Raw genomic sequence first — 23,846 nt, 5'->3', positions numbered from 1 at the left:
GTATTTCTTGTATTATAAACGTTAATTTTAAATCCAAGTCAAAGTGAAAGCAATACACTTTTGCTCTGTCTAATAAATCTACAGAATACATACAGAACAACGGGGAAAAGTTAAAATATAATCAATATCACTTCTTCTTTCTCAAATCAAGTAAACGTAATTACCTTTGGATTGATCTGGATTAGTGCTGTGTAGAGCAACATTTCTCAACCTTGGCAACTTTAAAATGTCTGGGCTTCAACTCCCAGAATTCCCCAGCCAGCTATGGGAATTCTGGGAGTCAAAATCCACACATCTTAAAATTGCCAAGGTTGAGAAACACTGGTGTAGAGTAAACAAATTCCAGGGTTTTTTGTTTTTTTTTTTGTTAATTTTTACCATTCCTATACCACCTAACTCTTAAAAAAAAGTCCAAAAGTTGAAGGTATCCCTTTTGGGATTTCCATCAGCAGATGTATACCTATTATTTCTATAAAGTGTCATAATTTTTTTTCCCTTTATACTTGTTGAAAAACTTCTGAAGACATGACTCACAGAAAAGGTCTTTGTTCTTAGAAGAATATAACTGATTAGAGTATTTTGAGTTATTTTTGGTGGCTATCTGGTATGAAAGGTCAAGATCTACTTCTTCAATAGCTCAGCACGTTAAGCATCTAGGGAACACCAGTTGCTAATTACAGGGAACAAAGCAGACTTTGAGATGCCAGAATCATTTGTCACATAAGGAAAAGTATTTGTTCAAATAATCAGAAGTAACATTTATTTGCCAGTCCATAATGTAGTCCTAATAAGGGCACAATTGTTAGTAACTTAAACCAATTGGTATGACAGTATTTAACCTTCATATCTACTGTAGTTCTTCAGATAACAGGAAATTATAATTAGGCAAAATAAGCATTTCAACTCCTCATATCAATGAGGGGAGGTGTGTAGCTGCAGAGGCTCAAGAAGTGCCAGTGAAAGTCAGGGACCCATTTGGGCAGTGTCCATGGTGGGGGGAAGGAATTCAAAGGATGTCAATATTATTGGGGGTGGCACAAGCTTCTACTCCAGAACCACCATTCCTAAAACTAAGTAGAGTAGAAAGAATAGAGGCTTAGCAGCCACACAAACATCTTAAATTTCTTCTCCTTTGTTAAACAGTAGAAAATACCAGATAACAGAACTCAAACTTTAGGATGTAGGAGGACGGAACCAGCTGAAAGTAAAGAGGAATGAAGGGGACATATCTCTCTGAGCTGATTTTTGAAATAAGTTAATTATATAATAAACCTTCGTTACATTTAATTTTCCTTCTTTTGGCAATCATGTCATGTATTTGAGATGGGTAGCCATATAAATCTACTAAATCAATCAAATAAATAAATTGTCTTAAATATATCTGCAACATAAGCAGGCAGTAATGATCATCAGGATACAAATGAAGTATGTTGTGACATACAGTCTCTCATTATAGAAATAATAGGCAAGATGGCTTACTTATAACACCAAAGGGCATTCTTATGTTATCTGATATCCTTCAAAAACATATATTTCTTTTAAAAATAGAAGCTTTGCAAATGGCACAGTCACTTTTTCAACTATACCCCATTCCAACGACTCTATATTAAAATAGATTTTAGTCATGGATCAAAATATATAAATTAACATTATCTGCTACCAATTGGAAATAGAACTATACCCAGGAAGAAAAAAAACCCCTGTTAATTGTACAGTTTGAATTCCTGACTATCTGAACAACTAATAAAATAACTGCACTATATAAGTCAGAGTAAGGGGCCAAGTAAAATATTATAGTGTGAAGACAGTTATCACAAAAGAAATTTGTGAGCAAATGAAGTATCTTGCAGATGTTATTAATGCATTAAAGAAAATACACTGTTTTCTTGCCAATAGCATGGGAGCTTAGAACTGATGCAACTTTATTGTCATGAGCTTGTTTTCCTTATTCTTAAATGTTGGCCTGAGGGCAATACTAATTAATATGCATAGCACAAAAACAAAACTGTTGACTAGGGGAAAAAAAAACTGTAGTCCCTATACAGCTCCTTATTCATTTGTGCAAATATTGGGGTAGCTTGACTTGGGCCAACTTATTTGAGAGGGTCTTGCACAAAACCAAATTATTTTTCATTTTTCATTATTTTAGTTTTTGACTTTCATTTTGATTTAAATTATTTTAATTTTATTTTATACTCTGTAGTGTTTTCTTGTTGTATAGCATCGTTAGGGTTGGAACAGAAAGGTGAAGTAGAAATTTAAAAATAAATAAATAAAACAAAGCAATTATGATTTCATTGTTCAGTTAATATGTACAATTGCAGACAGAATTACATACAAAAAGCCTTCACAACGCGTATTTTAAAATGCATATGAATAAGAGCATTAACAGATGTGGATACTTTTTGTCAAATGATTGAAACTAATTTATATTGTATTTGTCAACTGGCTGAAACTAATTTATATTTTAATTTTTATTTAATTATACAGATCTTTCATTAATCAGTCATTGGGCGCTCAGAAAGTCAATTATTTTTCACACACAAAAAAATCCCCTTAATTATGGAAACTTTCACAGCAAATGAAACCAACCAACCAGGAACAGAAACCTTGCGGTGCTACTAATCATTACCTACTAATATTTAGGCCTTACATCCAAGCCTAAATATTTCACTTGATAGGATTCAAATTCAAAGCCATACACATGCCAGCAGACAGCTATGGTCCCAGCACATTTGACTGTGAGTTGTGCAGACTGAACATTATTCCATGGTATCTTGAAGGTGATTTATTCCACTTCATTATTCACTTAATATGCACTTCAGTAATTAATGGTAAGATGACATACACTTATGCTACAGAGGCAGGTGTGGTGGTCTGGAGTAAAATCCCTGACATTAGTGTATAAGAATGGCCTAATATTTGTTAGCATGCAAAGCCACTTTTTAAAACCTCATTATTTGTTAGTACCCAATTTTCTGATCAGAGAAAATACCAATGAATCTTATATGATATAATCCAGAACATTAAGTGGGTATATTATATGCAGATAGCCCCAAACTTATTTTGAGACAAAGGTGAATCTCAGTTTTAATTCCTTACTGAAGCTGCCCATGAAATTCTGTGTATAATAAAAGCATTTCAGCTTCATAAATCAAGCTCTGGTAAGAAAAGCTTGCACAATGCATTTCTCTTTCCTGGCTTTGTAGGAAGTGGACAAATTGACCACATGGAATAAAAAATAATCTGATTTAAAAGAACAGGAGAACTGGGCTGGGAGAAAAGCTGACAAGGGTTCAATCCACAATTTGTCTCTACATGTTCTCCACACCCCAGACAGGGCTGGTTTGCAAGGAACTGATGAAGGAACTGGGAACATACATATGCTTGGATGTAACTTACTGCAAAAATCTTATTTTGCACTGAAGAAATAAAGATGTTGTTTTAATGAGTATGGACTCTATCATTTCTGGCTCACACTCTACCTTAGTTTAGCTTCCTGGCACATATAATCCCTTATCCAGGTCACTTAAAAGATTCAAGGAATGATGACCTCATACAGCAGCTTCCTGCACTGTGGCAAGGAAGCCACCATCTGCTTCAGTTTGAGGTTCTTCTCCCCCCGATCCTTGGGGTCAAGTGAAACAAAAAAATCCCTTTTCCCTCCTGATGTTTAAGTATGATGTGCTTGAGAGATAAAAAAAAGATAGGTAAATGTAGGAAGTTGCATAGTGCGTAAGGGCTGACTCTCAACTGGCAGGACAAGTTATTACTTTGCTTCATATAAAATACTGACATTCATCTAAGTCACAGGGGTATCTAAATTAAGAAACTACCAGTTTCTGAGCAGCAGGGAAGGGCTGGTGGGATCAATGAGCAAAGAGACAGCTTCCCGAGTGGGTGGGGAAGCCTCTCCCCACATTTGAGTTTCAGGGGGGTGGTGCCCAGCCTTATGCATAGTTCCTGGTGCTTCTGGATTGGCATTACTAAGCACCTTCAGCAGTGCTATTTCACTGACCTTTCTAACCATATGGACAAAGTGCAGAGGTGCCTCGTCTTTGCACAGCAGCCGAGTCTAGACACAGCCAGTTTCTGCTTGTGGGCAGTGAAAAATGGTGGTTCACTGTTGTCCTCAATTAGGTACTTGGGAAGAAAGCAACAACCAGCTCACAGGAACTGGATCCAAGCAACTAGAAAACATTCCTTTCAAAGTAACTATTGGGAATGCTTTTACAGACAAAATTGATCTGAAAAAATAAACTGTATCCCCTCTCCTTGTAAATCAAAAATACTGTATAGTGTGACTGACCAATTTCAGTCTCTTCTCTAGAATAACTATTGTCACTGTCCTTTCTCTTAGTGGGAATGAATAGGTCTCTACCTTGGAAAGATACATCCCTACACCTATCATGTTTTTCTTCTCCCTTCAACCACCACCACCTGCAGCAGCTCTTAACTCCTTTTGCTTGGAATGTCTCTCTCCCCTTTCTGCTAGGAAGAAAATTAAATTCTTAATGACTGTTCCTTACTCCAATAGCACAATCCTGACCCTGATGGAAATGCATTTTTCCAAATTATTTCCAGGAAAGAGTTTAGCCTAGCTCTGTCCTGTCCTGTCCTGTCCTATCTTCCATTGTTCCATTAATTCTAAGGAGATGTGGGCTACAGTTTTAAAACAGCACATTAGGAATAAACCCTGGGATTTACTATGCACGTTTAGGATTACACTATTTATGAATAATATTAGGCTTGAAAAGTGAGGTGGAAGCTTGAAGGTGATGGCTCAAAGTGAAAGCACTGTAGTTATATGTGCCCTTATGGGAGTAAGCTTTAATTAACGTATTTTATTTACCTGTACAGTTGCAGACTTCAGTGCTGCATTCCTATACACACTTACCTCAGAATAGTTTAATTGGGCTTACCTTAGAATAAATGTTTTAAAATTGGTTTGTGCTTTTTTTTTTCTTCAAGCAGTCAGGCTGCTGTACAGCTGTAAGGTACTAGGGGGATTTTGTTATGGCTCTGGATTTATGGATTTTATAGCTGTAGAAGAATAGGTTCCTTCTATTCTCTAAAGTGACTGAGACCCAATGGAGGTTTTTGATTTTTTTTTAATCATACGGCATAGCAATTTGGTGTTCATGCTGCTTTTTCTTGCTGGGAAATCCTTGTGAGGTCCAGCAGCCAGATGTGTAGACTATTTAGCCATGACAAGTCACATTGCCTGGGGTGCACCACAAGGAGGCTAGCCTACATTGCACCGAGTTGGGTTGAGAGTGAGTGCCTGGCCCAAGGTCACTGAGCCGGCTTTCATACCTAAGGTGGGACTAGAACTCACAGACTCCTGGTTTCTAGCCCAGAACCTTAACCACTAGGCCAAACTGGCTCTGAGGTTTTTGATGATAGGGCAGTATGTACGGGTATACGTATCAGAGGTGACTACCACTATTTCCACTTTCCTGCTATGGCCCCCAATGCCAGCGGCCATGCAGTTCCACAGGATATCCCCATTCCCAATATTCTATAAGAGACTTTGGTAAGGTACTGAGAGCAGGGGAGGGGACGGGAGGAGGAAGAAAGTGGTAGACCTGGTTTCTATTCCACTTCTACTTATAAACCAACAAACAAAATACCCTCTCAGAAACAAAAAACACCCCAGAGAATCATTTGCAGAGCAAGATGCAATCCGTCATTTTAAAGCTTTTATTGTATCATTGTAACTTCAAATGTTGTAAAACAGTTTTCTACAATCCTAAGCTTCTCCTCTGAAAGGAGATTTTCTTGCTTCAGTTTTGCAATAAGTGCTTCTAGAGCTTTAAGCCTGCTTAGGGTTTTTCTCTCCTGGACTTCTAAAAGGGCTATTTTTGAGTGAAGCTTTGTAATTTTTTGCCAGAGTTGTTCCCTGTCTGTGTCTTGCCTACAGTATGAATGCTCAGTCTGTAGCACTTCGAGGCTGCTGCAGCTGCTGATTACAAGAGAGTTTTCTGTTTCCAGATGGGTTAATACCTCTTCTGCTGATACAAAGGAGCCCTCTAATAGCAAGGGAGTTTGTGAGTCCTCCGAAGGAACGATAATGGTGATGACAGAGTCTTTATTTCCACCGAGCTGTTCCAAAGCTCGTGACATGGTCTGAAGCAACACCGAGCTTTCATCAGTTTGTACTTCTACTGAGCAACTTGCAATACGAGGATCAAACTGATCAGATGTAAGTTCGTTCACGGGCATGGGGACCATACTAAATTCCAGAGACGAATCTCCATGTTCAAGATGTGTGGCCTGCAAAACTGTGGCTTTAGAATCTGAGCCATGCTCGAGACACAACTGGAGGTCATGAACTGAAGCTTGCAAATCTGTAGCGGCAGCACTAAAACTGTTTTTGACGGCACTATTATTTCCTGGAACGTTGGAACTGATGGCTCCTGGGTTTGGCATATGAGATGTCCTTATCATGGCACTTGTTTGCTGCTTATTCTGTTTAACAGAGTTACCTGAATATGCAGTGCCATCTTTCACAATATTCTGTGACAGTCCCTCCTTTCTTGTTGAGCCATCTGAATTTGTACCAAGAGTTTTTCGATATAGGCCTCCTTCAGGTAAGATATTTCTCTTTGGTGAACAGGATGTAAGAGATGATATTGTTATGCACGTGCTCATTTCTTTGATACCTTCTATTCTTTCCTCTTGCATTTTCTTCTGGGATTTTCCTTTTTCCTTAAGAAGAAAAAACATTCCCCTTGATTCAATTGTTACTGATTATGAAATACCGCACAATGTCTCCTCTCATGGTCTTTTATAGCGTAACCCTGTGCCTATTCATTGAAAAGTAAATCCTACCATGACTGGTGGCCTTATTCCCTAGCAAACTAACACAGGATTTCAGCCTTAAATTTGCTCTTTTAATTTTGCTCTTCAAAAGGAATGCAAGCAATGCCAATAAATAGCCTCTCCTCTATCATGGTTTGCTAAAGAAATTAGATACCAATCTTGAATTATTTTATTAAGATTAAAATAGTTAATAAATACATATTTCAATAAAACAAGAAATGCAAAAGAGATTAGCTCAAATGAAGCCTGGATTAACATAGCTTTAATGTTTTTGAAAGCTCACTTTAGAATTGACAGCTTTTACTACCCTGGTGTGGTCATATAAGGAACAGTGCTTCACAAGGACAGCGGGCCAGTCCTGGTACAACAGATCAAATTACTGCTTCAGGTTTCCTGGAGTGTGGTTTCCAAGCAAAGTTTCTCAAAGAGCATACGATCACTTTCTGTGGTAGGCAGACTCTGGGTGGTTGAGGATATTTCAGTGCGATCTTATCTTTGAGAAAACATGAGCCAAGTCTTTCAAAAAAATAGGCCTTATATCCAAGTCAGTGTATGTAGAATTACAGCCCTAGCTTGGAAAGGAGATTCTTCCGTAACACACACTATCAGGATAGAAGTCACAACAAGCATGGTTGCTGTTTACTACACAAAGATTCATGGGAGAAGGGCAGTAACACAATCGGTATCAGTTACGTTAACATGTCTTTCCTAGGTGGTGGCTACAGATAACATGCTGTGTATAAGCATGTTTGAAAACGATAAGCATGCTTGAAAACAATATTGTGAATGGCAGAGGAACTGCACAGTTGCTGTGAGTTTATGCAAGCAGGTCATATTTTAAACTTTGTACCATGATGGCAAGGTTCAGTCAACTGAGTGTAAGATCCAGATAGTTTTTGCAAACACCAAGGCTACAGGATAGAAAAATTTCCAGAATGCCTTTTTTTCAATTCACAGAAAATCTCCCAGTTTTACTGCATTTTTTTTCATACAATTGAACATCATGCAAAATAGATCTGGCTGGAATGGATATAGACAAAAAGTGTTGTGGAGTTTTAAAGAAGGGTTTTGCTTAAGTGAAGTCTGGACTGAAACATCCCTTTGAAGCAGCACAGAGCTGGGCAGTTGTGCCTAGTTGTGAATGTGTGTAAGCTGTGCCTTCACCATGGGAAATGAAGCATTAAGTGAGCAACTCAGCACATCAGTAACATATACTAGTCAAATTTGAAATTGTAATTATTTTTTTCCAGATGCCAATCAAAGAAGAGTCCATTTGTTTAGCCATTGCTACAGATGTGCTAAATTAGCACATAAATAGCTTTAATTTCAGGGAACTATATGCTACTTTTAGTAGTTTAGATATATTCTAAAAAAAACAATGTTTAAATTAAATTTTGAATGCAAAAATAGCAAAAATTTAAACCAGGTGTTTTTTATTGATTTTTCTCCTATGCAGATCAGCTGATAGATAAACTTTCGGTTTTTGTACAACATATTACACAATTAGTTTATCTAATGGTAATGAAGCATATCTGTTTACATTCCATAAATTTATGGCAGAGGGTTTTTTAAGACACCCACATTGTTGGTTAGTACAAATAAATCTCAGCTTAATTGAATAATTAGGCTGCAAAGGCCACGTACAATCACAGCATGCCACAAATCCCTCTTCTGAATAGTAAACAGAAAAAAGTGTAAATGAATTAAGAATTTGGATACTATTAAAATAGGGAGATATATTCTCATTGCCACTGAGACAAGTACGGTATCTTTATCCCAATTTTTTTTTTCTTGGCACTTTTTATTTTACTTTCAGCTTAAGCTAATTGCATTTCCTCATCCTTTGGCTTATTTTTGACATGCAGCTTTATTTTACCTGATTTTCAGAGGATGAAAAAATAGTCGGCACTGCGGTTGTTTTCAAATACCGAATACCCCATCGCACATCTAGAGAATCTGGCGTAAAATGGTCACTGCAGAGGACCTGATGTTTACTAGGAGTCCAGGTGTCACGTTTCATATTCCGTAACCATTTCTCTAATCTTTCTTTATCATGGAGAGGAAATCTGCTTTAAGAAATATGTAAACAAAAGATAAGAAAATGCTTCAGTTAAGTGATTCCTTGCAATATGCAAGAGGCTCTTAAAAAGCAGGTCATTCTTAACACTACAAAACTACAGCAATACAAAGCAGTGGGAAAGAGCACGTGGCAAGGTATGTGCGTCAAAACAAAGCAACCCTTAAAATAGCCATGTCCTCTGGAAGGCTTCACACAGTTAGTTTGAAGGCTTTCCCCACTGTCTATATGTGCACACACATACCTGCTTCACTGGCACTACAGGTAGTCCTTGCTTAACAACCACAATTGGGACTGGAATTTTGGTTGCTAAGTGAAGCAGTCATTAAGCAAATCCAACCTGATTTTACAAGCTTTTTTGTGGTGGCTGTTAAGTGAATCACCACAACCATGTGGTTAAGTGGATCATGTGGTTCCCCATTGATTTTGCTTGCCAGAAGCCGGCCAGGAAGGTCAAAAATGGCAATCAGATGACCACATGATGCTGCGACAGTCATAAATGCGAGCTGCTTGCCAAGTGCTCAAATCATGATCATGTGACTGCAGGAATGCGGTAAGTGTGAGGACTGGTCATAAGTCGTTTTTTTCAGCACTCGTCATAAGTCTGAACCATCACTAAACAAATGGTTAAGTGAGGACTACCTGTACCAACTGTAGTTATGCCTTGATGAACAAAAGAATCTAAGGATCGCATTAATGAGACATTATAGGTTTTGGTGTCACAGAATTCTGTGTCATTTAATTTTGATTAGTGACTGGAACAAAGAATTTCAGAATTCAGTTCCTACTTGGCTCAGCCTGAAAGTTACTACCTGAATCCACTGAAAGCTTGGCCAGGTAATCAGGAGTCTTGTTAATACCTGCACTTAATACTAAAGTCTGGGTCACAGGTATAATTTTTCAGCCATTTATCCATGTAAAACTTACATGTTGGAATAATCCAAAATTTAAAAGATAGATATTTTGGGTTAAACTGGGCCTTGAAAAGTATTATTACCCTAGATTAAATTAATTCTTTGTAGACTTCAGACTGAATTTACCCAGACAATGGGAAAATTTATTGGCAATTTAGTCAGTGTATTATTTAGACTTTGATGCTATAAGTGCATTTGAAATTCCATTATCGGAAAAATTTTGGAAGTATCAAATGGGTTAAAGGTTTAGGTGTCACATTTTTATAAGAAGTTGAAGGCCCTAGATGAGACAACTATAATTAGTATGATCTCTGGAATAACAAACTTTAATGTCTCATTCATATTAATAAGGGAGCTGTTTGGGTTTTTGTTTGCTTTTAGGAAAAAAGTGAAATTAGTTTCCTTTGAACTTAAAATTAATATAATGGAAAGTTTCCCTCCATGTCTCCAGTATCTAAGAATTGGTTGAACTTGCCCTGCTGTTGTGGATGCAATTTAGGAGTTGCAATATTCACTAACGGGTTGGTCTTGTCTTACTGTTGTCTCATTTTGGGCTAAAATTTACAGGATGATTAATATGATGTTAGACAGCCTCCTGGGTGTTGATGCATTTTTTCTTAGCAATATCCCCAGTAATTGAAATCTATCAAGACTTTTAGCATGGGAGATGGCCCAAACAATTGTAAAATAACTTCTTAAATAATATATATTGCAGCAATGTATTTAAAAGAGATGCTTCACAAAGCATCTTAATGAGATTAAATCCCTCCTATTCAAAATATTGAAGCAGCCATGATTTTTACAAGGCTCAGCAGCTTCTTTGAAAACTGACCCTGGATTACTTCACTTCGCTGGAAGGCCCAGAACTATGGTCTGGAGATGGATATGCAGACATAACCCACAGGTTTCAAAGCAGCTATGCAAGCCTTGCAAAAGATGTGCCTATTTTGACACTTTGGAGACAGGTGCTTCATTCGCACTCACGTGCTTTACACAATCTCTTATACAGCCCAAATATATATGCTTTCTCTTTGTTTACTATAAAACTATACATGTGTATATTATATATAGTATTACAGCAAGCCAAACAACCAACGAAAATTTCAAATTACTTGACAATCACTCTGAAGTATGATATAGTTGAAGACTTCTTTTTTTGCCAGTAATATATAATATTTCAAGGATTATTGCTCTGTTTGCTTTCTTAGCTTTAACCTCTCTTAGCTAGTTCATCTTTTCCAACAGGAACCAATCTCAATGGCACAGCTATTAATTAATCTGCCTCGTTTGTTTACTGAACAAAATATGTTAGATAAATATATCTACAGAGTCCTCAATTAACATATAGTTATTACTTGATTTATACTCAGATAAAAATAGTGAGAATACCATACAAGCTTATATCTGCTGATAGAAAGATATATAATCAATGTTATCTAATGATTGGCTGCTTATTGCACTTAATTATTGTGGTGGGGAAGAGACTTACAGATTACTAACCCTTACAACTACTTTCCGTATATCCTCTCTTGCTCAAGTACTTGTTCAACATGTTACACAAGCAGACATATCTGCCATATTATGCAGAGTTAAGAAGTTATTTCCACTCTTAGAGGGGTTCTTGCACAACAAGAACTGCATTAGTAGAGTTTATTCTGCATTCTTACTGTAAGCAGAACAAGTATAAATCAGTCTGGAATCAAGTATTCAAGGCAGAGGCATCTACAGGATCCAATGTTATCAAAATGGAAACAATGTTGTTCCATAAACTCTGCCCCTTTTGAATGGCGTACAGTGTCAGGACACATGTATGAAATAAGTGGACCATGTTTTGTGAGGGTGCAAAGTTGCTTTTGTATTCCCCTCCCCCAGCCCCCCAATGGATGATTCAAGGAACAACTGATGGCTCATTGGTATTTCTAGTGTTGTTGTGATAACTTATTTTTAGTATACTATATAAGCTACTCCAAGTAAGAATACTTAGAGGAGTGGTCTTTTCAGCTTATATTTGCATTACCAGAAAGAACAGATTTTTTTTTCTGTTCTATGAACAATTAATAAACATATCTATGATCCTACCATTTATGTGAAAATTCTGCAACATCAGACAGTGAGCTGGTTTGAAACATCCCACTTCAATCCATCCTAATTCATTCCTAATTCAAGTGTGAATTGGGGAAACAGCTCTGTCGTCCCACTATGTAGCCTAACAGTGCCTATAGCTTGCTTTTTCAACATAATGGGATAAAATTTGCACCCAAATTAGACTATATATAAGGGGATAAAATGCACCAATTTTTATAGATATTGGAATAAAGAGAGTTATGTTATACTGTTTTAAACCATAGTTTATTAAAGTGTTCAAAACATTTTTTGCTTTTCACTAGAAAGGAAAACGTCTACAGACAACTAAAGCATGAACAGAAAATGAAGTATGCCAAATTTCATAATGCAGTTTTCAAGTCTCATGGTCCTCTAACTATAGCAATTTATTTATTTATTTATCAAATTTGTCACCGCCCATCTCCTCCCACCAGAGGGACTCTGGGCGGTTTACAACAAAATAATCAATTAAAGCATAAGGCATACAATATAAATATATAAAAATACAATTACAAATAGACAATAAATATAAAAATAAAAATAAAATCCAAGTGGAAGATGATCTAACTCAGACCATGAGTGTGACAGGCACTCTAGAGCACTAGCCATCCCCAGGCATGACTACTCCCCTCCCCACGCCAAGCCAGGTGGCAGGGCTAAGTCTTCAGATTCCTCTGGAAGGCCAAATGATGGGGCTAACCTCACCTCTGGGGGTAGGATGTTCCAGAGGGCAGGAGCTACTGCCGAGAAGGCCCGCCTCCCGGACCCCGCCAGATGAAATTCTCTTACTGATGGAGTCCACAACATGCCCTCTCTGCATGATCGGGTGGGGTGGGTTGATGTAATGGGGAAGAGGCGGTCCCTCAGGTAGCTTGGCCCCATGCCATGTAGGGCTTTAAAGGTGATAACCAACACCTTGGATTGGACCCAGAAACAAACTGGTACCCAATGCAGCTGGTAGTAGAGATGTTATATGCGCCCTTCTAGGGGCACCAAAGATAGCCCGCGCAGCTGCATTCTGGACCAGCTGAAGCTTCCAGATACTCTTCAAGGGTAGTCCCATGTAGAGCATATTGCAATAGTCTACATGGGAGATAACAAGGGCATGAGTGACCGTTCGAAGGGCCTCCCAATACAGGAAAGGGCATAACTGGTATACAACATGAATGTCATGAGTACTGATGGCGAGCAGGAGGGGGCCTCTATCCAGGGGGGAAAATGCATGCGTAGTACTGAGAAATTAAGCAGCCATTCAAAGAGACACAGATCAGACCCGCTTTAACTTTTGGGGTTTATCTGTCTGGGTTTTTCCCACGCTTCTTCAGTTTGTTAGGATTTCTGTCTTATGTAGCAGCAATAAACACTAGAGACCTATTCCTTGTCTCAGCGTGATTCCTGACTGTTAGGACAATGAAGCTGCGCAAAGGCCCTCCTGGCCACGGCTACCACCTGCTCTTTGAGCAGGAGCCTTCAGAGAGCTCATAGGATTCCTACACAAGCACAACTTGGCCAAGATCCTCCTTGTTCCTCCTCAATCTGTCTAGTGACATTGCCAAATAGTAACAAAATCCATCAAAATAGATGTTGGAGAATGGGGAGACATATAAGGCTTGCAAAGATAAAAGAGAGATATACACAACTACACCATTTACATTTATCTGATGCAATAAACCAAACAAATAAATTATTTGTAGCAGGGATAAATAAACAAGGGAGGAAGGTTAAATAAAACTAGTCCAACTGAAAATGGTTTTTATATAAATTGAAAGATTTTGTGAAAGGAAGGGAAGGGAAGATGTAGAATGGAAAGCTGGTTAAATAAATAAAATGAGGATGCTGCCATGCAGGAAAACAAAATCTGAAGCTGCAACAACAGAATTATAGTGGAAACATGGAACATAAGAAGCATGAACATGCCCTGTGGAACATCCTGCCCCCTGAGGTGAGGTTGGCCCCCACTCTTCTGGCCTTCAGGAAGAGTGTCAAGACCTGGTTCTGCCAACTAGCTTGGGAATCCAAGAGTGATGGGCAGCCCTGGGGGTGGTTGGTGGCTTAAGACATTCTCTACCTTTTAGTTTCCCTTTTCTATCTTCCATTTTTTTGTACTTTTTCTATTTTTATAATGGTTTTATAATTTTTATTTATAAGCTGCTCAGAGTCACTTTTATAGCGAGATGAGCAGTGTATAAATTTAATAATAAACATATAAAATAATGAACATGGGAAATCTCAGCACACTGAAGGATGAAATGAATCAACTACACATTGATAGCTAAGGCAACACTGAATTGAAGTGGGCTGGAACTGGAGCTAGCATTTGGTAGTGTAGCAATGAAGGCCTTGGAAAAGGTATTCATATGCCATGATATGTCTATACCTACAAAGAATCGTACAGGAATGGTTTTCCCTGTGAAATGGAAGTTGGACATTGAAGAAGCTAGAAAGAGTAATTACATTTTTGAATGTTGGTGCTAGATAAGACTGAGACTATCATGGATAGCTAAGAAAACAAACAAATGGATCATCAAATATATCATCCCAGAGTCCTTACTCAAAGCACAAATGACTTTGGACACATTACATGAAGACTTAGCTCTTTGGAGAAGGCTCCAATCCTGGGAAAGGTAGAAAGAAAGAATAGGATAACCAGCAGCAAGGTGGATGGACTTAGAGGCAATGGGTATACCATTGGAAGACCTGAAGGACCAGGTTGGAGACAAATCACCTTGGAGAAAACCTACATGCTCACTAAGAGCTGACACCAACTTGATGGCACATAATCAAGCTTCCAAACTAAATATCAGAGGTGGAAATTTATAGGAATTTTGGACCAGAAACAGGGTAAACTAGAGATGTCCTGTCCTCCTTGAGTTAGCTGATGCCTTAATTTAACATTCTTGCCCCACATCTCAAAGAACAGAAGTTTCCTAACTCAGTATGTATTCTGAACGTGTATGCTAGGGAGTTACAGAAATTATAATGCATTTGGAAGCCATCAGGTTGGGATAGGAAATCAAAAACAAATTTAACTTCTTACCGGCATTGTCACCGGTGCTGTGGGTAGCTTTACACTGTAACAATTTGGTATGATTAAAGGGATCTCCTTATTGCAAATTTCTATGAAGTAGCACACGCTACACCTACAAAGTAGTACTATCCTGAAGTCTCGTTACTACTGAACAAACAAGGACAGATCGCAAACCGGAGGTGTGCAGAAGAATTTGGCTATCGGACCGGGCTAGTGTGGGTGCCTCTGCTGCGTCTCCCCCCAACACACGATACGATCCCACGCATACTCCCTGAAACCAGTGGGGTTTACTTCCAAGGAAAGACCACGAAAAAAAAAGCCCTCCACTGAATTCGTGGAACCTATTTCCACGCCAACGTGAGCGTATTTATGACGGGGCTGTGAAGGCATCCCTTCAGCCTCCCTGGCCGCGGCACTCACGGGTAAAAGCTGAGCTTGCGCTGGTCTCGGGCATTCTGTCCCGCTCGGTTCCTGCAACAAGTGGCTGCACAGTACCGAGGCATGGCAAAGCCTCCGCGGCGGCCAGCAGCTCCCGTACCAGACGGTCCCCGACTGACTACGCCTCCCGGTCGCTCACCCGCCCGTAGAGCCAAGCTCATGCACTTCCGCTTCCGGGATTTCATGGCCCTCCTCCTTCCATTTTTGCCCCTTTCTCTTCTAGCCGGAAAGGGCGAGCATTTGGTGGTGTCAATCCGTCACTTGCGCGAGGCCACAACAGCCTTCCACGTGCACCAAAGCGGGCAGGCCGCGTGACGGCCGGCGGCCAATCGGGAAGCGCTTCGTGTAGGACCGTCGCTCTGGCTTAGCGTGCCGACGTTATAAGCCTGCCCAGTGGGAAGTGGGGCAGACGGGTTGAGTGAGGACTGCGGGACAGGAGTGGTCGGTGAGTTGAAGGGATGACGGGGCAGCCGGGGAGGCCAGGCTGCTGGGGTTTCTGTCTGGCCCGGCGGTCGGAGGCACCGAGCGAGCGATGGGTTTTAGCGCTTCCTCATCCTTCGCCCCTCGCAGCGGCCCAAACAGCGGAGAGCCGTTTGCTAAATGGGGATTTGAACCCGAGTTAGCCCAGCTCTGGGTTCATCTCAGTAGCCTTCACGTCACTGTACCTCTTCTCGGTGTGTCCTTTGCTTTAAAGCGCTTTTCTGTCTAATTATGTGTACGTGATTGAGGGGGGAGGCCATCAGTGCTTAGGGGTGAGGAAAAGGAACTCTGCATGGGCTCAGGGGCCGCTGCCTCTATTGCCAGTCATCCAATCCAGCCGTCAGTTCAAGTATATATGAAATGGGGGCGGGGCACGAAGGTTAAGGGAAAAATGGTGTTATCAAGAGAGGTAGACTGAAACACTATATCCGATGAGAGAAGCTGTCGAAACAAGCTTTCTCTGGCAGAAAATGTCTTGTGTTTCAGGGTTATAGAATGTTTATAAGAAAGAGGGAACTTTTTTTTTTTGCTGGGGGGAAGAATAGTGCTTTTGTCACTCAAGTCAAGCTTTTCCCCAGATTATATCTGTGGGGACAGGTGGTAGTTACTTAAAGGTAAGGGAGAAGTTTTATTTTAAAACGTTACTTTAAAAGTTCCTAAGTACCATCACATCAAATAAATGTAATTAATTAGTAGTTTGTTTAAGCTTCATTGAAGAAGTTGAACCAGTTGTAAAAAGAAATGAGATCAGTGATTTGGAATCTAGAATGTCTTCTACTTATATAATATGTTGCGTGTATTTTCAACTATTACATGACATATACATTGTCATTTGGATCTTTCTGCTCTTCAGAACCTTTATGACCTAGGAACACTGGACTGATAGCACTACCTGTATACTCATTTGCCTGCTAGCTCCATATTATATATGAATATTAGAAGTTCATAGATACTTTTATACCCAACTGTCCAGTGGGTCCTTGTTTCTATTACAAACAATAGACTGTGAAAGCTTTCCTGAAACTTCAGTCGCTCTAGTATTCTGCTTCTTTGTTTTATAGAATAATGTGTAAGTTTTACATTTGAATTATGAAACACATTTTTCATGGTGGTGTATGATCTTTATTTGGTTAAATGAAGATTTTAAGATCTTGATATTTTGTTTTTTATAGATGGGACAATCAAATAATATTGATTCAGTTTATGCTTATCTTGTGAATTTTGCATAGTATTTAGAATACTGAACTCTATGTTCTGATTCTAGACCCATTATGCTTTCTCTGTTTAAACTGTTTCCAGATTAGTCACACTAATGCATTGAGGATTACTATTCTAGTCTTCTGTTGGTGTAGGTTATAAGTCTTTCCAGGACTTGAAGGGAAACGTGCTGTGGATTTTGCCATTAGCCAGTCATCACATAGATTACTGAACTGTTATGTGCAACAGCATTGTGCTGCAGGCCCTGCCCCTTTGGGGCATGCATTCACTGTTAATGATGATGTGACACAAGTCCCACCTCTTTTTCATAACACTGCTTGCATCATTCAACACTACCTGCCCCCTCCTCTCTGCAGATGCCACTTTGAAAATGTGTAGATACACTATTCCAGATTGGTCAACATTCCTGAGGTTATGGAACTTTAAAAAGTTATTGCCTGAATGTGCTTGTTTTTCTCTTCCCTCATGAATCCTTTTTTCTTGTTGATCTGGGAAGAAGGCTTTAGCTTGTATTTAGAACATTTTAAGAGCTCCATAAGTGACAACGAATGCCACATCACCTCTGATTGCAAATAAAAATATATACTATATGCCACCTTGAGTCCTTCAATAGAAAGATGCAGTATAATAGTGTGTCAGTATTGAATTCACTATTCCATTTACGTACAGAGCAGTGTTTCTGTGAGAATTCAGTTGCAACAACCAACAGAAAACCAGAGCTTTGCAATAATAGTAGTATAGAAGCTGCTCCATAAGCATATAAAATTAGAATGCTTGATCTTCTGAAACAAGAATATATGTGGGGCTTTACTAAGTAACTAATGTTTTAAAATCAGACCTTTAGTATTCTTGCTTTGAAAATGCTCTCTTGTTCACTGTGGCTTGCTGCCAACATGACATTGTTGTATCTGAAAACAATTTTATAGCATCTTTTAGTTCTGTTGAAAACCATTAAGAGAATTTATACTTGTAAAATATCCAAATGCTTAAAGCAGAATGTATTGAAAAGTGGATAAAGCAGAATCCATAACCAGCAAGACTAAAATATACTAAAACCAGATGGAATAAAAGCAAACTTGACTTACACCCCTGGAAAAAAACCAGAAGAAACTTGTGTGGGATGTTACATTCTAATAGCAAGAGTCAAATGCTACATTTTCTGGAACTGTCCAACTAAGTGGGAATAGAATACGATACTTTACCAAGCCCCATACTAGTTAAGTATGTAATGGATGAGAGCATTAAAAATTGCTTAGAGATGTAGCAGAGCTGTGATAGGTTCCCACTATGGAATTCAAGAGTGGATGGACTCAGGCTGTATGCAGGGTCTGGATCTCTTCAAAATTGTATCATCAAAAACAACAGCTTGTTTAGGTTTTTTGCTTGCTTGCTTGCTTGCTTTCTATTAAAGCGCTACAGAGGGTATTTTAGTTCCAACACACATATTTTGATTTGAACCTCTCAAAGCAAAAGCAGAAAATTTCAGCCCTTCTTTTGACAATGTCACTGCCCTTGTGTTGCAGCAGGCATAGAAGACAAAAAAAGTTACAATCTCTCATCACAAAAACATTGTCCGACCCTATTTTGGTTATGATGTTGCTCAGAACCATTGCAGCCTTAACATTTGGCTTGAACCTGATTGGAATATTAAGAGAACCTAAAACTGAGCTGTTATCACTCATTCTTAAGGACATGACACACACACACACACACACACCTGCCTTCTCCAAAATGTGTATTTGTAAATCCAAGCAGATTCTATGTTATATGTAATGAAAGCAGATGGCCTGTTTCAGTTACTCAGCCTGAAGTAACCACACTGATATTCAGAGAAATCACACTTAATTCATGTTTTATATGAATAAGATGTTCAGTAGTTCATTCTACTATCAGGTTGGTATCTTCCATTCCTCATTAAATGGTGGCACATTTTAAATAGTGGCACAGTGTGAACAGGTTTTCAATAGACCATGGTCTCCTCCTAACTAGAGTCCTTCCCTAGTTTGTGCATTCAGTACTTTGTCTCTAGAGGGCCCTGGTAGAAAGGAGGAGGGGAACATTGAAAAAGAAGCAACTTGTTTGTTTCAATCTTGCCAACTGAGGTCTCCTTACTGGCAACAAGATAGAAAAAAACAGACATGTGTAGGCATGTGTAGTAATTTGCATGTATAATAAGTAAGCAAGGCATGAACAGAGATACGTGCCAGTGTGCAGATTAAAGTTGTAATTAAAAGTTTCTACCTCAAACATTATCTGCATAAGTGTTGACAACTCTAAAGAACAACAACAACAAAAAAGCAGTTAAGAGCAGCATACAGTTTTCGTATCAGTGATTTATATCATTGCTCTGCTCTATTCCATAAACTCAGATTAGTTTATGGCAATTCAAAAATATGCTTCTTTCCATAAGGGAAACAAAATAGTTGCTCTATTTGAATAAGAAAGCAAACCAAAGAATAACAATACTGGGAGGGGAAAAAAGTTATTTTTTCGTAAAATTAAGCTCAGTATAGCAGTGTTTGACAACTTCGAGTGTATAGACTAGAAATAAATGACTAAAATACAAAATTCTGGAATCCCTTCTACACTTGTTTTTTACAAGTGTAATTAGTTCTGTTAGCAGTGAATATAATGAAAAAGGGTGCTGCTAGAATAGCATATAGAATAGGAAGAGACAGAGGTAGCGATAATTGTAATGCAGTTCCCTTACTTTTGTTTTGGAGTGGCAGCATTTCTTTTTTCATAAAGCAATAGCTTGACCATAACCCTTGTCAGCTCTTTTTGTCTCTTGCTTTGTATGTATAATCAAAGTAGTATTACAAGTTCTAAGTTAATATGCTGAAGTCATGTGATATTTCCTTGACTCTGCTTCTTACTGTTGTGAAAATACTTTTATAAAGACAGTTACTTTTAGTAGGAGTGGAAAAATTATAGGAAGTGTGGCATCTTTAGTGACTGAGAAACTTTTGTAGAAATTAAGAGCTAAAATACATTAATTCCAATTTGTTTAGGCTATAAATAAAACAGGCCCTAGAAATCTAGCTATAATCTTATCGGTGAAACTTGATTTTGTATATTTTAATGGGAATGTTTGGGATTTTTTTTTTAATTATTAAACTACAGATTTTTAAAATCATTTTGAAAGGGGCTGCTTTATGAATCTGAGCTTTGGAGAACTACAAGTAAGTATGGTGATGAAAAATAGTTGTGAAAACATATATGTTCACTGGAGGAATTCAAATCCTTTGTTCATGTCTGAGATATTAGTAGAAAGTAAAGCTTAACAATGATTTCCTTCCAACACATGCTAGAGAAATAGCTGGATAAGGAGTTAGCTTAAGGGCAGAGGAATAATTCTGATTTCCCGCCCCCCGCAGGAGTCCTACAATGGCTACTACACAATCTATCTTCATATTTGCACTCTGCATTTTAATGATAACAGAATTAATACTGGCTGCGGAGAGTTACTATGACATTTTGGGAGTTCCGAAAAATGCATCTGATCGCCAGATTAAAAAAGCATTTCATAAACTAGCAATGAAATATCATCCAGACAAAAATAAGAGTCCTGGAGCAGAAGCAAAATTCCGGGAAATTGCAGAAGGTAAGTAGAATTCTATTAAATATTAATTAGTTGTATCATTATCTTCCTCTAATGAGGAGAAGGATAGGGTCAGATATATTTATTCTTCTTTATTTTAAAAAATGCCTGTTTTAGATAGCAGTGCTACTTATGCAGGGTCTATGTCCTTGTACATTTTGATGTTCAAGTGTAGTACTAATAAATGAACATAAATTTTAATTTCTTCTAGGAATAAAGATACTTCTAGTTTATACCACTGCTATCACTCTAATTATCTTTGGAATATACTTTGCATATATGTTTTTATTGTTTATTTTAAATGTGGATATTCTGCTTTTTAGAACTATATTTCCACAAAATGGTTATAGCCATAGACGAAAACCATTGCAATAAAAATAAGTGTACAAAATGAGAATGGTAGTAGGGAGAGTTAAACATAAAAATTCAGAGAAGCTTGAACATTTTGTAGTACTAGCACTATTTTATTTTGTACATGCTTAGATACAAGTGTAGTACAAGGCCTATTTTTCCCCATAGCAACAGTCCTGTGAAGTAGGTTGGGTTGGGAAAATATGACTGTGTAGCTGAAGTTGTACTTGAACCTGGCTCTCCCCACTCCTAATCCAGTACTTAAACACTAAGGTTACAAGAAGAGTTTAGCCACTCCAGTTCCATTTCATTAATAAAATGGGTGCTTTTTGTTCTGAACAAAAGCTTTTCCAAAGTAACAGTTTTCTAGTACACCTTCTAATATTACAAAGTAGAATGGTCAGCCTTTAGGCTCACTTTTACCATTTTTGTGACCCTTAGATGAAACATTTTGCTGCTACATGATTTTTCACAACTTTGAGTAAAATGTGGTATGTCTTTGTGAGGCTCAGTATATCTGATTTAATTGTGATCTTACTGCCATGTCCCCTATAACTTTCCAGGGCTAAGGGAAAAATGTCCAGATTGCTGCTTTTACCCACAAAAAAGGCACCTGTCTCTGTGGTAAAACTTTTATAAGGGGTGTCCAGTAGATATTTTCCATCAATGTAATCCTACAAAATTCTGTTCGGAAGCAAGTTTTGGTGAATTTAGCGGTTCTAATTCACTGTAAATGTGTGTTTATATCTGGTTTGTTTCTGAAGTGGTATATTTTAAATCTTAAAAAAAAGGAACTGATATAGCAATTGATAGTGATTCAGTCTTTGATTCTGCAAGTAGTATGGGAAAAGTGTTTTCTGCAATCTTGAGAACCTCTGCTAGCCAATAGACAGTACTGAAAAGGTGGACCAATGATCTGATTCTGGCTCTTTATTGATAATTCTAATATTATCAGTGAGCTTCTAGTAACTATCCAGTCCACCCTTTCTCAATCTTTTTACCCTGGAGGAACCTGTGAAATAAAGCCTCAGGTCTCAGAAAACCTCTGCATAAAGATGATTATATCTACAGCTCACAGGAGGCTGGCAGCTAAGTTGTAGCACATAAAAATTTCCACTACTGCAAGGGCTAGCATTCCGCAGTGCAAGAAGTTAGATGTTTTTTTCAATCATGATCTCTTGCATAATTCCCAATGAGAAACGTTGACCTACTCTTTCAAATTCTTAGGTCTTCCTCTCTTACCTCAGAATTTTTAAAGTTGAATTGACCAAGGAACCAACACATTATGCATGCAAAGATCTTCATATATGTCTTTACATAAGATTCTAAAACAGCTTCTTGCTTTACTTTTACAGCATATGAAGTCTTGTCCGATGAAAATAAACGCAGGGAATATGATCAATTTGGTCATGCAGAAGGACGACGGACCAATGGAAACCCCTTTCAGCACTCATTTAACTTTGACTTTGATCGCTTCCTTAAAGACTTTAACATCTTTGGTGAAAACCGTAATGCAAAGAAACATTTTGAAAATCATTTTCATAGTCATCAGGAGGCTGAAAGCAGACAAAGACATGCTTTTCCAGAATTTACTTTTGGAGGGGGACTGTTTGATGACATGTTTGAAGATATGGAAAAGATGTTTTCATTTAATGGGTTTGATAACACACACCAGCAAACAATGCAGACTGAAAACAAATTCCATGGATCTAGTAAGCACTGCAGAACTGTGACACAACGCCGAGGAAACATGGTGACCACATTCACAGATTGTTCTGGACAATAATTACTTTGCAGTTCCTTTTGCTCTATGCTGCCCTTAATTACCTTTTGGCTCTATTTTTTGCTGCTGAAGCACAGAGGTTCTGCAAACCATGAATCTGTAGTTTAAGCACTTTAAGTGCTGAAAGTAAGTTGTAGCTAAACTGGTAAATATTACAAGAAGTGCAACAAAACAAGATGGAATTACTATATTATTCCTTTGGCTGCATAGAATGTGCATGTGGAGAAAATCTCCATATGACAGTGTTAGATTCTATTTTTAATAACAGAAGCAAGGTAACCGAATTACCTCACTGTTCAGTTTATATTTTACACTTGGCAAAGTGTCAATTTAATGGTATACTAGATGGTATTGTCAGGCTCCTATTTCTAGAAGTGTTAACCGGTGAGTGCTTGAGTGGTTCTCTGTTTTTAATTAGCACAGATTTACTACTGTAATTCTGAGTTATTCAAGTTGACAGTAATGACTTACAAATACAGTAATACATTTAAATATGATGTATTTTGAATTGCATGATTTGATTTAGCAAAACTGACATTTCAGGTGCAAAAGAGCTTTGATTGTACAGTTTTGTACACAAACATGTATTTAAAATGTGTATATAAATACTGCTGAAACACCTCTAACCTTCGGAGAATTAATTGTCTGAAAGTACAGAAACTGGGGTGAGTGGGGGATTGAATTTTTGGTAGTAAGTAACTGTGTCCTGGGAGTAAGGTAAGTTACAATTTTATTTATTCAGCTACACAAAACACTATAATACAGAGGCATGAAACTATCCTTTGCTGAAGTAGAGGCAGTACTACAGAATTGTACGAAATGTTTCAAATTCAAAATAGCTTGTGACTTTACAAGAGGTATTCTGGTACTGTTTCAATCATACAGTATTGGAAATATTCCAAGCTTGACACAATATTGTTTCAAACAGACCCAAATGGTGGTTTTAAGTTTGGAATGCTTTTGGAGTAATGAAACCACCACCAGAAATGGTTTCTGTAATGTTGAGATGGATCATTTCAAATTTGAAG

At 38.1% G+C, this 23,846-nt stretch overlaps 2 protein-coding genes across 4 annotated transcripts; one reads left to right on the top strand and one right to left on the bottom strand.

Moving 5' to 3' along the window:
- Nucleotides 1–5,685: 5,685 nt before the first annotated feature.
- On the bottom strand, nucleotides 5,686–15,617 carry THAP5 (THAP domain containing 5). Of its 3 annotated transcripts, none has more exons than XM_063316250.1 (3): nucleotides 15,368–15,617; nucleotides 8,702–8,891; nucleotides 5,686–6,711 (listed from the first exon to the last, which is right to left on the bottom strand). In XM_063316250.1, exons 1-3 carry the CDS (start codon nucleotides 15,568–15,570, stop codon nucleotides 5,704–5,706), a joined length of 1,401 nt encoding a protein of 466 aa, XP_063172320.1. In that variant the 5' UTR covers nucleotides 15,571–15,617; the 3' UTR covers nucleotides 5,686–5,703. The 3 variants fall into 3 exon arrangements, with proteins under 3 accessions (XP_063172320.1, XP_063172334.1, XP_063172327.1); XM_063316264.1 differs by having other exon boundaries at nucleotides 8,702–8,894; nucleotides 15,064–15,509; XM_063316257.1 differs by having other exon boundaries at nucleotides 15,064–15,509.
- Nucleotides 15,618–15,778: 161 nt separating this feature from the next.
- DNAJB9 (DnaJ heat shock protein family (Hsp40) member B9) lies at nucleotides 15,779–23,444 on the top strand. Its single transcript, XM_063316275.1, has 3 exons — nucleotides 15,779–15,830; nucleotides 20,461–20,687; nucleotides 22,391–23,444. Exons 2-3 carry the CDS (start codon nucleotides 20,471–20,473, stop codon nucleotides 22,819–22,821), a joined length of 648 nt encoding a protein of 215 aa, XP_063172345.1. The 5' UTR covers nucleotides 15,779–15,830; nucleotides 20,461–20,470; the 3' UTR covers nucleotides 22,822–23,444.
- The last annotated feature ends 402 nt before the right edge of the window (nucleotides 23,445–23,846 follow it).

The sequence above is a fragment of the Candoia aspera genome, chromosome 1, assembly GCF_035149785.1.
Source record: "Candoia aspera isolate rCanAsp1 chromosome 1, rCanAsp1.hap2, whole genome shotgun sequence".
Taxonomy (NCBI): Eukaryota; Metazoa; Chordata; class Lepidosauria; order Squamata; family Boidae; genus Candoia; species Candoia aspera.
The sequence above is the reverse complement of the archived record's forward strand: the minus strand, read 5'-3'. Positions and strand labels throughout refer to the sequence as shown.